The sequence below is a fragment of the Aythya ferina genome (assembly GCF_964211825.1).
Source record: "Aythya ferina genome assembly, chromosome: Z".
Classification (NCBI taxonomy): domain Eukaryota; kingdom Metazoa; phylum Chordata; class Aves; order Anseriformes; family Anatidae; genus Aythya; species Aythya ferina.
The window spans coordinates 61383404-61401311 of record NC_140299.1 but is presented as its reverse complement, the minus strand read 5'-3'; the positions used below and the strand labels follow the sequence as shown (position 1 = coordinate 61401311).

Genomic DNA, 17908 nt, shown 5'->3' with positions numbered 1-17908 from the left:
GCTCTTTGTTACTGCTTCCTGGGACGATTTTTCTGAAAACAAGAAAACCATCCCCCTCACTGAATCTGTCAGCTCCTGGACTGGAGTTAGTAGCTGTGGTAGCTACTAAGAACAGTGTGTAATGGTAACACTATTACACTTGTCCTCAGTCAATAAGAATTCAGAGCCATCTCTCTGTCACTCTTAGATTTAATATCTTGATTGTAGGGAAGGTGTTGCTGGTGGGGAAATGACTATGCCAGTGCTGAGCCTGAGCTCATGTGACTGATTCTGGACTGTCTCCAGTCAGGACCACTGGTGTGCTTCTGTTCTATCTTCTCTAACATATTTCATCATAACCCAAATTATTTAGGTTGTTGTGTTGTCTGACATGATCCAGCTTCTCCTTTTTTTAGGTGATTTTACTGCCTTTGGGGTTTCTAGTTTGACCCTGACCTTCAAAGCTCCATCAGTGAAGCTGGATAGGAGTCTGCTTAATTCCTGCCAGAATACCAAGGATGAGAGCAGGAGTTTACCCTCTTGTACCATTTTGGCAGATTGGAGCAGGGCAGTGTGCTGTGGGAAGTGAAAACTTTGTATCTTCCAGGATATTCCTCTGAATTTTAAAATGCTGTGAAGCAGTTAACTACGTTTGACTTATTCCTGTCAGTGGTATGTCTAAGTTCCTCTTCTTGGCCATTGTACATCTTTTATTTTTTTTTTCTTATTTTATATTTTTAATTAGTTCCAAGGAGGGAACTTATTGGTTCCATTGCTATGGATTGCAGTTCTGAAATGGTAATTATTACTGACAACTATGTTTATAATGATAATTTTTTCTAGAACATTTTAAAGTATATGTTTCCCATCTAGTATGAAGTGTTCCCTGTTTTGCTGCAGTGTTTGACTTTCCTTTGACCTGAGTGGATGCTCTAGTAAATGTGGATTGTGACACCTATTTACACCACATTGATTACACAGAGCTAGTGATAAATAGTGATCACAGAATCATAGCACGGTTTGGGTTGGAAGACCGTATTGTTCCAGCCCCAGTGCCATGGGCAGGGACACCTTCCACTAGACCAGGTTGCTTAAAGTCCCATCCAGCCTGGCCTTGAACACATCCAGGGATGGGGAATCCACAACCGCTTTGGGCAACCTGTTCTCACCACACACTAAGTAAAGAGTTTATTCCTTATGTCTATTCTAAACTTACCCTCTTTTAGCTTAAATCTGTTACCTCTTGTCCTTTCACTACAATTCCTGACCAAGAGTCCCTCCACAGCCTTCCTGTAGGTTCCCTTTAAGTATTGGATGGCTATTATAAAATTTCCCAGAGCCTTTTCTTATCTAGTCTGAACAACTCCAACTTTCTCATCCTGTCTTCATAAGAGAGGTGTTCCAGCCCTCTGATGATCTTTGAGGCCCTCCTGTGGACCTGCTCCAGAAGGCCCATGTCCTTCTTCTGTTGGGTGCCCCAGAGCTGGACGCAGCACTCTAGGTGGGGTCTCACAAGAGTGGAGTAGAGGGGAAGTATCACCTCTTTCTACCTGCTAGCTATGTTTCTTTTGGTGCATCCCCGGATATAGTTGGCTTTCTGGGCTGCAAGTGCACATCGCTCTTCTTTTTGTGCTTGGAATTGTCCCAACCTAGGTGCAGGACGCACTTGGCCTTTGTGAAATTCTTGAGGTTAACACAGGGCAACCTCTCAAGCCTGCCCAGGTCCCTCTGGATGGCATTCCTTCTCTGCAGCATGTCAACTGCACCACACACATTGGGGTCATAGGGAAATGTGCTGAGGGTGCACTCAATCCCACTGTCCATGTCACCAACAAAGATGATAAACAGCGCTGGTCCCAGTATTTACCCTTGAGGGACACCAGTCATCACTGGTATCTACCTGGACATGGAGCTGTTGACTGCACCTCTTTGAGTATGACCATCCAGCCAATTGCTTATCCATCAAGTGGTCCATCTGTCAAATCCATGTTTCTCCGTTTTACGTACAAGAATGTTGTGTGGGACAGTATCAAGTACTCTGCATAAGTCAAGGGAGACAGTAATAGTTTCTTTTCCCTTATCCATTGGTGCTTAAGTCTATTGTAGAGGGCCACCAGATTAATCAGGCACAATGTGCCCTTGGTGAAGCCATGTTGGCTGTCACTAGTCAACTCTTTGTTTATCAAGTGCCTTAGCATAGCTTCCAGGAGGATCTGCTCCATCAGTCTACTGGGCAGAGGTGAGGCTGACTGGCCTGTGGTTCCATAGGTACCAAGAGTACCTATGGAACCTTTTGGAAAAGGAGTACCTTTTTTCGCTTTTAAAAAAATTCCCTATTAAAAAAAAATCCCTTTTAAAAAATTATAATCAATTGGAGCTTAACAGATTATCTCTTTCTGGAATTCAGAGTGGCAATAATACCATTTTGTATGTGCTTTGAGAATATTTTCTTTACACTGATTTTCTTCCCTGTTTGTCTTTTGTAGGAAAGTTCCATCATTGGGTTGGGTGGTGTATTTATGGGGACCATAAGACAGACAGCTTTCAAAGAAAAACAACAACAAAAAAAAACAAAAACACACAAAAAAAAAACATCTAAAGATCAAATATTTTGTTTAATATGTGGAGATGTTAGTGTGAGCAGTAGATGTTGTCCCTGGAGATTTAGTTAAAACTGTTTCTGGAATTTGGGAGATTGGTGTGGTTGCAAAACTGAAAATTGGAGAGGAAGTGTTTTATGGCTAACTTGGGAGGAAAAAAACACCCTTGAAACTAAATATCAAAAAGCACTATTATTTTGATGTAATGTTAGATGATTTTTTTTGTCCTTTAATCCTTTTACAACTGTTGAGAAGATCATAATTCTGCAGTGCTGACTATTCCTGTGGGGCTCTTGGTGAAAATGCAGTCATCCTAGTGGAGTACATTCACATAGCTCAGGAAATCTACATCCATAACACCTGTATAATTGCTTGGCACTTGCTAGCATGATACCTGATGACTTCTAAGTCATGGAACTGCAGGTGTTACAGCAACTGGGAGTTAATGCTGTCACTTTCTTTATGTTGTAAGTTTCCAGTAGCAAGCATAGAGTTCTGCAGAGGAATATGGTGTTTGTTTGAAAATTTTGTTATGAACACCTTATTCTGCTTGATCACATGGAGATAGGCATTAGAATGAGCATAAAATAATACATTTAATTTCTTAAAAAGTCACGCATCGAGGAAAAGCCTTACTTTAAGAGGTAATAAGGTTTTGTATTACACTTTGCTTTTGCACTGGGTTCTCCATACCCTTTTTACTGGCCTTCCACCGTGGCAGAGCCAGTAGCCCCTTACTGACTGAAACTGAGCAATGTTAACTGTGTGTTCTCCTGAGATAAAAACTTAGAGAGGGAATTCAGGATCTAAGCAAATTATTATTTATTTGATTACTTACATGAGAATGTCATATGTTTGGAGGTAAGATGTTACAAAAGGTCAAACTATCTTAGCCTCTTCCTAGTAAGCTGGCATCTTTTTGTTTGCTTAGATCCTCTAGTAAATGCCTTTTGTAGAAGAGATTGGCACAAACTGTTGATGATTCTGCCACTGAATGATTCAAAACAAAAGTGAGTTCCAGGCAGGGTAGTGTTACTCTCTGCAGGTGTATCAGAGCTGCAAATGAGAAAGGAATAACTATCAAAATGCGCTGTCTGAACACCATGCATTTTTTTTCAACCTAAAGATGCTCTGTTTCTTAGAGCATTTCCCCAAGTGTTTACACAGTTGATTTTGTTGTGTTTTCAAGTGGCAGGATGTCTCTGCAAATGACCAGAGATCCTTCTGTTCAGCTCCCGCGGCCTGACCAGTGTATTGAAAGAAGTCGCAGTAAGACATACCCGAAAAGAACACAACAAACAGGTAAGTCCTTCTATGCTGTGCCTGTGGAAAGACTTTGTCCCTGGTTTGTGGTTCATTTCACTTTCAAAAGGTGAATCAAAATTGTTGCAGTGTCCTTGAGTGTCTCTCAGAATGGATTCTGCCTTCTTTTAGGTTAGTGTTTAGATACAATGTTAAGTAGATCTAAAAAGTCCAACTTTGTAGATAAAGGTAAAAAAGATTTGTGGATCAGATATGATAAGAACACATATTTGTAGGTCTAATGTAAAGTATGTTAGGGAAATTTTAAGATGGGCAGAGAAATACTGTCTCTCTAGTTTTATAACCAAGAAGCTTGGCTGTGATTTCGTTGTTCCAGCTGCTTGACCCAGGCTGCTTTTACTCTATGTCCTTTTCCCAGTTTGGTAAAGCTAGAGCAGTATCCCTTTATTTTGATGTTAAGTGAAATAGGAGTTAATGCCATGCTCTCTGCAGTTTTAAAATGCTTCAGATTTGTGAATTGGAAATTTATAACTGCATGCTGAAAACAGGGAAAGCTGAAAGTTTTTGTGGGCATTAGAGGAAACATGCAAGATGAAGTGCTAAGCACAGGAGTCATCTGCAAAACAATAAATGTTTGCCGAAATCTAGTATTAGGGGCAAAAATCTTTCCTAATGTCAGATACCAGTTCTACATGTGACTACATGCATATGCTTAGCTTTGTTTTGACTGTAGTTATACAGATTTCAGTGGAACTCATGCATGGAGTTGGGTACATATGCGCATGTGTGTTAGGGGATTGGGGAACAACTTGCCCGGGCTTTTAAAAAGTAAGCAATCTTTCTCATGGTTAGTACAACATGACATACTTTTGAGAGGTCTGGATTTTAAAAAGAGGGCGGGTATATACATCTAGAGGTGTCCAATGTTTGTTCTGGATGCCATCTTTTGACTGAAAACTGAATACAGTGTGTCCTGCCTTTTATCTGCAGTGGGTATTGAAATATAGTGTAACTACAATTTTTGCCCTTGAAAAATATAAGCAGTTCACAACAGGGTTTGTTTATTTCTTTTTTTTTTTTAAGAGTATGAAAATAACTGTTTTGCTTTCAGAATTTGGTATCTTTTTGTCAATGAGTGCCTAGATGTGTGGTTTAATTTTTAGATAGCCCTGTGTGGAGCCAGTAGTTGGATGTGATGATCCTTGTGGGTCTCTTCTGACTCAGGATATTTTGTGGCTTATCTATGACTTGTCTCATAGATGCTGTTCACCCTTGAACATAGCGACTTAGACTTTTGTTCAGCTGGGCTATCCCATTCTTAGAGTGGTGTTTCAAGATGAATGGCATTTCCCACCTCGTTATTCCCCTGTTCAGCTGTGCAGAAAATTGTGTGGCTATTCAGGGGTAAACTTGTCAGCTGAAACTCAGCCCTTAGTTAAAAATAATGTTTGCCTTAGCACAGGCAGTGAATGTCAGTCAGTATTGCTGTAAGGATGAGCGTGTTGTGCTTGTTGTTTTTTTTCAGTGTCTTTAATTGGAACTACGAAGAAACCAGAAACCTTCTTGTGACCTGCTCTGCTCTTGTAATGTGATGCAGAGTTCCCTGGGCAATGCCTGCTTGCTTTGGTGTATTTAAATACTCTGTCTTACTTTGAAGATTAAAAAAAAAATGTTTTGTTTTTTACTCATCTTATTCATAAGTATTTGTGTAATTTCTATCCCCCCAATCTTGTTTTGCTCTTAATGTGGCTTAATTGATAAGCCAAGCATTTCAAATATGCAGTTGCTTTCCACTGGTGCAGGTTTATTACCTCAAAAGATTTTTAAATCAGATTAATTTGATTCATTTCCCACATTATATGTGGACGAAAGGAAGAGAGCTGTGCTACTCAAAATCTATCCTTCTCTGTCAATGCATCTATTTTGAGTCTCAATTTTTTCATTTTGTATCTGGGTATTCATGGTGATATACTGCTAGTTCTCTTTGTCCATTTAAATGCATTTTCATACTCTGAAGGAAAGTTAATGTCATTTCTCCTCCATGTGACAGACTCCATATGGCAGTCTCTTGCATGTCACCAGGATAAATGCACCCTTTTTCCCCTAAACTGGATCTTTGATACAGCAGTATTGAGTCCATTTCTCTCAGGGAATCAGGTCCAGCTGATAGATTTTAAGCAACACTAGGTGAAAAATACTGACCCGATATGTATTTTACTTTTACAAAATATTTTTTATCAAGAAAATGTGACTGCTGAAGTAAACAGTCTTGAGTTAAAACACTTCAGTTGGGCAAAGTTTTAGAGAATAATATGTTATATCTTAAAATAAATTTTCCTTTTGTATAATGGGATCATGTATCATGTCAGTAGATCTCATTGATGGCTTGTCCTTTTTTCTTAATTTTATGTTCCTAGTATGGTGTAATAAGATTAAATACGCCTTGTTCAACATTTTAAACAAGATGGTTTTAGTTTACATCTGCTGGATATTTCTATATTTCTTTAGGTGTTTTCTGGAAGTGCCACATAAATTACCATCCAGCTGAACATAGCTTATAATTTATCTTTTTGTAATGAACATCAGAGTTCCATTTATTTTCCCCTCTCACAAACCCCAAGCCCAATAACAGCTTACAAATAGTTATTATTTGTAGCTTTCTTCTTGCCTTCGCCAAGAATCTTCAAGTCCAGCATCTTTCCTCACCTTCTTTACTTTTCTTCCTTTTCTTATGATTGCAAAGTTAAGCACATGAAACAAATGCTTCTCTTTCTGCAGCCAGCTCAATTAGTTGGTCTGTCATAGACCCAACATCATCTGTTTTTGGACAATTAGATCAACCACTAGACACAAATTCATGTCTGTAGCACGTGCCATCTACATTGCTGCTGCTGGCTGTAGAGATCTGTGTGAAGTACTAAAGTCTCTAACCTCCAATATCTCTTTTTTGTTGTTGTTGTTCCTTTATTTTGTATACATGTTCTGGTGTTATTGGTGTTATTACCAGTTGCCTGGTAAGTGTGTTGTTTTTTTTTTTTTTTGTCACTTGCACGTAGAGGTTAGCTATAGCTTGCAGTAATGAGTGACTAATAATGTTTTCCTGTCTTGCAGGTCCATTAAAATGTGCTAAAGTCATAAGGGCTGCAGACTCTTGAACTGTGGGTTAAAAGTTGGAATAGGTACCAAGACAATGATAGAAAAAATATATACTTATATATTTGTTTGCAGTTAGAATGCTTTAGGGGATCAATTAAAGGACATAATACGGTGAAGAGAGAAACTAGCTTTCTTGTATAATAGCCACAGCCATTGAGTGGTTCCCTTGATAGGAAAGGATGAATAAGCAGTTTGGCTTTGGCATGGCAGATTATTTTCCTAGAATCCAGATTACAGTTGCTTAAATTTCAGTAAACTGCATTTTATCACTTGCTTAACTCATACCATATTTCAGCTGCGCTAGAATTAGTGGAAAGACCAGTCCAGGAAACTTCACGGACTGTGCAATCAGTGTTTTTATATTAGTGCATTTTTTTCCTTTGTGTATGCTTAGGTTGTTTTTCAAGTGGGTGCTCAGGTGGAGAAAGTTGTTTTGGGTTGTTTTGTGGAGCCTTGAACTCAAGGCATGCATAGCTTGTTTAGTTCGTTTATTCCCCCAGTTTCAGCTGAGAGAGAGTTACAGTCACATTTTGTTCTGGTTGCAAATCATAAACTCAAACAGTGGAACAGGATCACTTATTGTTCTGCCTTACCCTCTTATGGCAGGACTGATAATGTTCAGCTTTCGCAATAATGGGTACGGGCTGCTCGATGAAAGCATTCATTATTCTTTCAACTGAATGCTGCACTCAAGAAGTTCCTCAGGAACGTTCTCTCTGGACAAACATTGATGTGGCCAGACCTGTTGCCATAGGTCTGAGTTTATTCAGTCCTGGAAAACACATTGCTTAGGGCTTCTTGTTTTTTGCTAGCTGAGGACTTGATTTGCCAATGCCTTGCACGCTGTGTAGTTGTATAACCACTGTAAAGTAAACCCTGGCATTCTGTTTTATAAGCCAGGTGGAGAATCAGGAGCAAGTATTAAAATTACAATACTGCATGTATTCTTATGGTCTCTAAACTATAGCTCCCAGGCATTCACAATCCCTGCATTGACTGAGCTACCTAATATCACAGACAGCTGTCATTATCCTTCTTTGCATGCACCTCAGTCATGGTAGATAGAGCTGTTGGATTGGGGCATTCAAAATCACCAGTCTTTTCCCAGAAAACTGATATTGGTTTTGAAAGCTAACTTTTACAAACTGAATATTGGGTTAACTGTATCTATTTAGTTATTTATTTACTTTGAGCATTAAACTTTAAAGGTTATTTGAAATAACAAAATTTCCAAAAAGATGGATGTGACCACTGCTGTATTTCACGATATGGCAATTTCAGCAGAAATGAGATGACAGGTATGGAAATTACTTTGGAAAAAAAAACCAACACATTATCACAGGACAAGCTAAGTAAGTGTGGACATTTGAAGTCCATTCATTTTTATAAGCTCTTAGTAACATGCCATGCAAAGCATGAACTCTTACGTCATGTTTTCCTTTTGATCACTCTATCTTCTGCCCTCATTAATAGATCTAAATACAAACACTACTTTCAGATAATGTCAGTGAAATTGCTTTAGTTGATAAGAAACAGGCATGACTTAATTAGCTCACGAGGCTCCTAAGATTTTGGGCTTCTGAGTTTTTAAAATCTAGTTGTCTATTTAAATTTGAATGCACAAATCAATGTTAACCTTGCTGTAAATTTAATCAAAGCATGCATTCATGTTTATGGAAAAATTCAGTTCAGTGAACACTGACAGTAACTTAACTCACAAAAGGCAATCAAGCCAAAAAACCTGGTACAAGTTGAAGATTTTTGTTTGTCTAAGGTATTTTGAGAGGTCTATTACGTTGGCATTTAAGAAACAGTGATATAGATAAGATACTGTAATGGGGTTAGTGTTTGGTCAATTTTTCTGGAGTTTGTTCTTTTAGAATAGCCATGCTGTATGATACAGAGATATATATTGGGAGAACAGTACTGTGAAGGTAGCTGAAGACACATGAGGTGGAACATACTTCAAGACTGTTATTTTTCTAAGTGTGGACAGAAGGCTTTCCTCCCAATCAAGCTAGCTATTTGTACAAAAGAACCGTGCAGCCAAAAAAAGTTTGTTTTTTAGAAGAAAGAAACAAAAGCTCCTATTGTCCTAAAAGGCAACAGTGGAGTCAGTCCAATATGGTTCAATGAGGACTTCTCTCAGTAGAAGAGAGTTATTTTGTATTTCTGACTGGATTCTGCCTCTGTGATAGTTGCTGGTATGTTGTGGTTTCTCTGTTCTTCCCTCAGCTAGGTACTTGTTAAATAAGGACAGTGGTAACCAGGAAACTCAGCAGTGAGAAGGAGCTGGTGCTTTTGTAAAGGTTTACAAGTGCTGGCTGCTCTGAAAGCTGATGTGCCCCTCACAGGCTCTGCAGCACTGGTTTTCATGCAGGGAGCCCAGGGAGCTGCAAAGGCATCAGACTTTCTGCAGTAGGGTGGACTGACTGCATCACATAATCCCCATCTTCTAACACCCAGAGGTGGCTGGGCTATACTGCCAAACACAGCAAAGGATTAGGTCTGGAGCAACTGGCCCCTGGCTCTTTTTCTGGAAGTTGTTTCATTGCTTTGACGTGTTTTGGAGCATGAGCTCTTGTTGTTCCATCAAGTAATGAGCACTCTGAGGGGCTTAATAGGAAGCTACCTCATTTATGCAGCAGCATCTGAATTGCTGAAATCATTTCCTTTGTTTGGAAAAGCAGTAGCTTTGCTGATGTTAATACTTCCATTAGTGAAGATGTTGTAGTGTTGTGCTTTTTTTTAATTATTAATATATTTTTCATGATTTTGATGGCCTAGGAAAAGCAACCTTCATGGAAAAAAAGTCAGAAACCCTTAGATATCCTTGTTGTTTAACACTTCAACCTACTCCATTTTCTTATCACTACCAGTATCTTCCTTAAAGGTGGGAAATGTCTGCTCCTGTTACTATGAGCTGTCATCTTTCTTTTAATGTGATTTTTTGACCCTAGGCATTTTTAGGTCCCTGGAAGAATTTTTGTAGGAGTCTTTTTTTTTTTTTTTTTTTTTTTTTTTTTTTTTTTTTTTTTTTCCTGACCATTTTCTCATTCACCACATTCGTTCATGGAAGTTTTGGGTTTCTTAGCCCAATAATTTTTCATTCAGTAATTCTGTCATTTTACCAAGCAGGTCACAACAAAAGTGTAGCTATTGCATCATTCTTGAAAACATAAAACAGTCATATGGGCAGATTTATAGTGCTTCAGACAGTTTGCAGAGCTGGCTGTCTCATCCTGAATAAAACAGAGGATTCATTCAGGCTCCCAAAACTTTACTTTCTGTTCTGTGTGTGAATTTGTTCCCATTCTATATTTCCTTCTTAGAATATTCCATTTCTTCCTAGCCCTTAGATTGTCATAAAGAATGAAAAGTGCCTCAGAGGAGCAAATGATGCACAAGACAGGACCCAGGCTGCTCCCATTCCCTGCCAGGCATTATTCTGAAAAGCTAAGTAGGGGAAGGAGTAAACTAAATCATTAAAAGCCGTAAAGGTCAGACAAATAAGGGCTTGGCTGAGTTCCTTGAGCAAAGGTGACTAATGCTTCTCATGACCCTCTGCAGTGTATGAGAAATCTGCAGAAGACTGACAGATTTAATATGGAGGAGGCCCACACCCTTCTGAAGATGCAATTGATGGCCTGACAAGATGCCTTAGGATACCTCAAGTGTCTGTGTTGAAGTAGAGGGGAGTGTAGAGACTTTGTATGTTAAAAGAGAGGTATGGGAAGTTGTGACGTGTCATGGAAAAATTCTTTCCCTGAGACTGTGGAGAAAGCTGATAAAGTAAAATTGAGTCACAGCTTAATTTGAGACATTATGTTTTAGTTTTAGCAAAACAAAACAAAAAAACAAAAACCAAAAAGGCTCTGAGTTTGTACCACTGTATTAAGAACACAATGGTGCTGTTGCTTGTGCATGAAAAGGTACAGAATTTCCTTGTTACCAGTTTTACAGATTTCAGTCAATCTTGTTATCTTCAGTGAACATCCTCAGTGCCCAATCCAGAGCTGATGCATGTCATTAGTGGAGCTGCTTTATTGTTTTACTTAGCATCTGCTTTTGGAGAAGGTAGCAGTTTTGTAAGAAGTTACTAAAATTGCCAGTCAGATGGAAAGGAAACATCTGAACTGAAGAAAAATTACAGATCAGTATTGATGGCAAAGCATGGAAACTAAAATTATAGTGCTAACAGACACAAACTCTTCTTGATGATTAATACATCTTTTGTTTGTTGTTAATTCTCTACCAGAGTTTTGTGATTATACCAAGCTAAACAGAACAGTTCTAAGGTGTATACATCCGTACATCATACCTGTGTCATGTCACTTTGTCTTTAACTCAGAATGAAATATCCAGATTCCTAATCGAGTGCTCCTAAATTACAAATGCACCAGTCTTTTACTTTTAAGCCTCTTGCATGGAGGGGAGGTGCATGTCCATCCTACTTCTTCAAGGCTATGGTGGAGGTTTCTGTGCCAACACTGTGGAAAGAGCAGGAGCAACTAATGTTCAGCATTGGGCACAAAACTGGCCAAATTTTTCTTACTCATAGAAAGTGAGCCTTAGATGTTTCTTGTCCAAATGTTATTCTTTATTCTCTTTATATATACTTACACTATTAGTTTTCAAAACCTTGGTTTACAGTTTTTATTTTCCTGGGCATGGTTTAGGATTTATTAGCATTGTGTGTGCACAGTGCTGCTACATTGATTTGAAAGGGTTCCTTGCAATGTACATATTCATCTTGCTTTACCATCTAATCTAACAATTGTTTTAGAGGGCACAGTAACCACACAGGAGATTGCCAAGATTTTTCATAGTGCAGACCATACCAAGTTAGCTTATATTCTCCTCATACCTTTCTTCTCATTAGTGAAAGGGCAGGAAATTCCCTCCTGGTTGCAGTAGCATAGTATCCCTGTGGGAACAACAACAGCTAATTCCCCTCTCTCACATGGATGAGTAATGAATGTCCCCCATGTTGAACTTTCTTGTGACGTGCTGAAACCAGAAAAAATGGTAAGACACAAAAGTGTGATCCTTATACACCCTTAGCAAGTAAAGCATGCACCATATGTCTTGTGTATTATTTTATCTCACCTACTGCACTGGGTTCAGGTGGGTAGGCTGAGTAGATGTGCCAACAGATCGGCTAAGGGACTATCCTGTATTTTCTTTTTTCAGGATCCAGCAGCATGAACCAGATTGCAACAAATGGGGATAATGAAGCAACTACAAAAATCATTGCACCTTCCCCAGTGAAAAGGTAGGTAGACCAGCAGTTTCCTTCCAGCTTTTAAGAGTCTGTTTATTGCATTGGACAGAACAATACATTTAGTAATCATTAATCGCAGCTTTTCTTGCCCTTAAGATTTAGGACTCTCTGATCTTCTGCTGACAAAGCTACCAGAGATAATTCATTTCAGCAAGCCCCAATCTTCTGCTGCACTGGAGCTGAGGTTCCAGGTGATGTGGAGATTGGAAACCCAGAAATCAGGGCATGTTAATGGGAAGACAGTCTCCATTTTAAACCTGAAAAAACAGATTGTGGCACAAGGGGCACTGGTCAGGATAGGCATGAAGTCCTTCGTGTCTCTTCCCTACTCCCTCATCTTGGGTACAGAGGAAGCTCTGCTTGGGATGTGTGGGCAGGGAAGAGCTGGGAATGGCCTCTTCCAGCAGCGCTCTTCACCCTGCTGTCTATTATTCGTTGCACCGGTAAATCCAGGACTACAAAACTAGTAGATGTTTGTGCTTGGTTCTCAGCAGTAAAGAGCTTGCTGGGGCTCCTCTGGACTTGTATGGTCTGCTGTGTTTAATTACCAGTGCTGAAGCACACATCTCTAGTTATTAGGCATATTTGAGAGAATGAGGTGAGGCTCAGATTCAGGAAGGGGTTTTTGTTCCCACCCTTACTTTTAGGGATGGACAAATCAAAAAAGGGTGATTTGACGAAACAGTGAGTCAAAAACTCAGCACCTAACATTTTTTGCTTAGTTGCCTAGATGTCTGTCTCTGCATGCCCAGTATCTCTGACAGCTTTTTTTTTTTTTTTTTTTTTTTTGAGCTGAGAAACTCTGACTGTATTACACTGTTGAAGCTGAGGTCTTTACATGCTAAGTATCTCCACTGGCTTCTGAAGGAGGGTCAAAAGATTTACTGCAAATACGTGGTGGATGGTGTTTCCTGTTGCCTAATAATCTAAACTGTTGCCCCAGAAGAGAAGAGCTGAGTTTAATTGCTCCCTCAGTTTGAGGGAATCTGAATCCAATGTTCTTGTCCCTGTGAAATACTACTACTTAACTCCATCCAGCTGAAGCAGGATGTGTTAGTAGAGAGAAAAGTACAAAGGAAGAAGGTCATCTTTGCATTGTGGTATGAGAGCAAGTATTGAGAATCAGGGGCTCTTAACTACAGTTTGTGTTCCCAATGCTATATATATATATATATATATATATATTTTTTTTTTTTTCTTTTTCCCTCAGTGAATCGTTAAAACAAAAGGGATAGGCAAGTTGCAGAGCAGGGACTCTGACCATTGCAGCTTCAAAGGGTCTGGGTTTAGTTTCTTAACTTGGCACTGTAAAAGCAATTCTTGGGCAGTTTCTCACTGACTCATGTTTTTAAACAGTGTTAGTCATGTCTAAACAACCACAACAACAAAAATTGGAAGATATTTTTCTTGCATGCTTTCTATTTAGAAATTGATTTATTTTTCTCCATGTCTGTGTCTGCACATGCAAAACACCTTTCAGGGCCACCAAGCTTAGTTTGCCTGTCAGGCAACACATATCCTGTATGACGCATTTACAGTTTGGTTGTTTTCTTCATCCTGTATGATTCTTGCATTACTTCTCAGTCGTGTTTACAAAGCACTATCCAGTAGCTCTTAAGAGATGAGTTTTCACAGTTTAACATCTCATTCACTGCTGAGATACACAGTTGGTCAATTCTGTGTAAATGGTGTAAATTCAAGGTAAACCATAAATCAAAAATACGACAGTCTCCCATGAAAATCAGATACTAAAATTTTCTAAAACTTTGAACTCAGTCACTTTTTCAGCTGCGTTCCTGATGATAATACCAGTATCTGAAGAGCTGCTATGGTCTAGTTCTGACTCTAAAGTCTGCTCTGAATGAGTAATGACATAGGAAACTAATGCAGTGAATTCAACTACCACGATTATTTCTCCTTCTCTTTTATAAGATTTGAAAGCACAATTCAAATTTCTTTAAAATGAACTTCAGTCTGAGAATTGTTCTGTAGTTTATGATGTACTGCAAACAGCAACTGTTTTTGCACAGGACAGAAACATGTTTGCCTGAGTTACTTGCTTATTGTGTAATAAGCATGTGTTTTTTAGCCTGGGAGTAGACTGTGCTAATAAGAATCACTGATTAATGGGTGCAGTATTAAGAAAACATTTTACCTGTTAAAGTGTAATGTATTTTCTTTTCCTGCTGACTTACTGTAGCTTTGCATTTGGTTCACTACATGAGAATTAAATGCTTAACTCAGTGACCTGTAGTAACCAAAGTCTGAGGTTAAAAGTGGATTAGTGAGTTAAGTAGCCACGATTCCTTCATAGAGCAGTGTCTGTCACCACCTGCTCTGGGCAAAGAACTCTGGCTTATGTGCCCCTCTGTAAAGCCTTTTTTGCTGCTCAAGTTGCACTTTGGAAAGATCTGTGGTATTAATGCTTGTAGTGGGTTGCTGTCAATAATACTACTTGAAGAGCTTAGTGGAAACCAATATGGCTTAGTTTTATATCAGGTGAACTGCTTGTTCAGGCTGAAAGTGAACTCTAGAGATGATGCTGCAGGAAAAGCACAACTGCTCACTGGGGAGAAGGTGCATATAAAAACACGCTATGTCTGTAAGCCACCTTCCAACACTTGTAGTGGCAGTGAGCCATCCTGTCTGGGACCGTTAAGGGGCTGGAATTTGTAAAACCTGACTATGAGAAAGCAAGGAAGAAACAGAGAGAGAGCACACAGCTGGTTACAAATACTGACACCTATTTTGTAAGCTGCCTTGACTCTCCTGGTACTTCACCTTGCAGCAGTCAGTGAAGCCAGCTCTTTCATGTTGTCAGCTTTATGCTCAGTGTCTAGCAAAGAGACAGCATAAGGAGTTACTGAGGGAGGGATGAGAAGAGTATGCTGTTCCTCGAACCTGTGGACGGTCATGTTTTGAATAGTTATCACCCATGCCTTTGTTACTCTGATCTTAAAAATGATGCAGAAGCATGATAAGGATAATCAGAGATATGTGTTAACTTATCTACTGAGAGAGATTAAATGGACCATGATGCTTTCATGGGGATAAGAGATGAGCCAGGTAGTAGATGTATGAAAAAATAACAAAGTGGAGTTTGTGATTAAGGAACAATCATTCACAGGGTATTTTTTTTTGTCTTTCCATAAATACGGAACTGTGAGGAATACAGGATGCATTTTTTGAAATGGGTGAAGATTTGAGACATAATAAAATACTTGTGCAACAGTTGGAGTTGCATAAAGCAGTGTGCTGCTACCAGGCATGATTCTTGCCAAAAATACAAAAATATTCAAAAGGTGCTTAAGTAAATCCATGGAAGAAAGTTCCATCAAGAACTATGTAAAATACAAAGCAGATAAAACTTATGGTTCAATTATCTGCATGTTGTGGAAGACCGGGAGGGCATGTTGTATCTTTGCCCTGTTGTTAGACTTTTTGCCTAAGTGTCTGTTCTAATTTATTTTGAGATGAGATTGACCTTTTTCTGACTCAGTGCAGCCGTAATTACGGGATTGTAGAGCTGATTTTCAAGTCCTTCATTTTTTTTCTTCTTCCAATCTGTCTTTCTAGGAGAGATTCTTTAATATAGCAGTTGTTTGCCTTCTTTCATATGTCAGGCAAATAGCTGTTTGTCAGGGTGGGTCTCTATACCGGCTGTATGCCTCCAAGATGAATTTCTGAGAGAGGAGAGAAGATGTGACCTATACACTATGGGTTTTTAAAAATATATCTGTACTTTTATTTAGCTTTAAAAAGATGAAAAATGAAAACAGTCCAGAAACCCAAAGAAGTAAAACAAGCGCACCATGGGAGGAAAACGGCCTGCAGAGGTAAGGCAAGACATGATATCTTAGGTTTTGTGCAATGGTAAATGTCATGCCCTTGTAATAGGGTAAGGGATATTGGTATAATATATGAATGCATTAGCAGGGTCACAGGAAGTCTGTATTGCAAGTAAGAAGATAGGTCCTGACGTACATATATAATCAGTTAAAAACTAGGCAAGTATGAGTGTATGAGTAGGAGGAAGTGGTTGGTGGACAGGTGTCGTCAGTGGCTTTCCACAGAGATCTGTTCATGGACCTCTGTTTTAGAGTACATTTGTCAAAGACCTGGAAGAAGGGGTGAGAAGGTTTGTTGATGGGACAGAATTGTTTGGGATAGCGAGATTGAAAGTTGTCTGTGAAGAATGGCAGGAAGACCGTTAGAGTCTGCTTCATGATCCACTAAATGGTGGATGACATTGAGTTAGTAATTGTAAAGCAAGCTTAATGGGAGTGAAAAATAATCCTAGATTTCCAATTAAAATGAGGTGCTGCGGATTTTTGAGGGATAGCCTCATGAAAACACAACTCAGTAGCAGTCAGAAAAACAATTAGCAATTATTAGGAAAGACACAGTGAAGAATACAAGAGAACAGCATTCTGACATCAGAGAAATTTGTGGATTACGTATTTTCTGCATGAATTGTTAGTGGAGCTCTATGTCCTTATCTCAGGAAGAGAAGACTTTGAAAGGGGCAGCAAGGGTAATCAAATGTATGAATGGCTATACATGAAACCTGTACTAGGAGCAACTACATACACCAGAATTACTCAGCCTGGAAAAGAGATCATTTCAGGGGTTGTGCTAGAGATCTAGAAAATCATGAGTAGTACAGAGGAAGGGGATAGAGATTGGGATTGTATTTTTCCAGTGTAAGATCTTAGGATCTTTAGGTGAAGCTGGCTGAAGGTGATTTAAATGCACCAAGAGAAGGAAGACAGTAATCACTTCCTGTGAGTAGGAGACCTGTGGTGCTCCTTTGCAAGAAATGGCAAAAGTTAACAGGTTCCTGGGAGAGCTGAAGACAGAGGTATAACGTCTGGCTCAGTCAGTACCCTAAACTGGGAATAATGCAGTACTGAGAGAGCACCAGGGATCTGCCTTACGTATTAAACTTCTTGCTTTGTGTAAGTGGTTGCTTACGGCCACAGTTGGAAACAGGCCACTGAACTAGGTTTTACATTGGTGTAATCCTGTACAGTCCTGTTTTCATGTGATGTTCAGATCTATACATGGTGCATCTTTTGGGGCCTCTGGTCCTACTGCAAACACTGAGTTTTCAGAGTAAGGACAAAGCAGTGTGCAAATATTTTGTTGCTAGGATAGATGTTTGTGGTGTTTAAAGAAGAACTAATGTCAGCTTGTCACAGTATAGCTTCATAGTTTAAATTGTTCCCAAGATAAAAGTAGCTTTGACTCCTAAGAGACAAAGAATGATAGGACTGAGTTTTTACAAGTCCATCTGTTGTAAAGAACTACGCAGTTTTAGACACGTAAGCAGGCTGCACGTATTGCATATTGCACAAAGATTTTTGCAGCTGCTAGTAATAATTTTCCACTTTGAAATTCATTCTTATTGAGATGAATTGTCAACTTTTTAACTGTACAGAGCAGCATTGTAATCAGCAGTATGCAGAAGGAGGGTTTTAGGAAAGCAGGAAGAAATACCTTTAGCTGGGATTTTTTGAGAATACCATATTTATCAGATAGCTGTCCTGAAAAAGAGCTAAGTATCATCTTAATCATGAGTAAAAATGTATTGCTGAGTTTAGCATAGCTGTTCAAAAAGTTCTGG

At 39.1% G+C, this 17908-nt stretch overlaps 1 protein-coding gene across 1 annotated transcript in view; it reads left to right on the top strand.

Annotated features, from left to right (window-relative positions):
• The window catches only part of EPB41L4A (erythrocyte membrane protein band 4.1 like 4A), a 131136-nt gene that overhangs the window by 86766 nt on the left and 26462 nt on the right, over window positions 1-17908 (top strand). The window contains exons 12-14 of the mRNA XM_084504428.1: window positions 3769-3881; window positions 12192-12273; window positions 16035-16118. Of these exons, the coding sequence (XP_084360554.1) occupies window positions 3769-3881; window positions 12192-12273; window positions 16035-16118 (279 nt within the window). The remainder of the gene's footprint in view (window positions 1-3768; window positions 3882-12191; window positions 12274-16034; window positions 16119-17908) is intronic.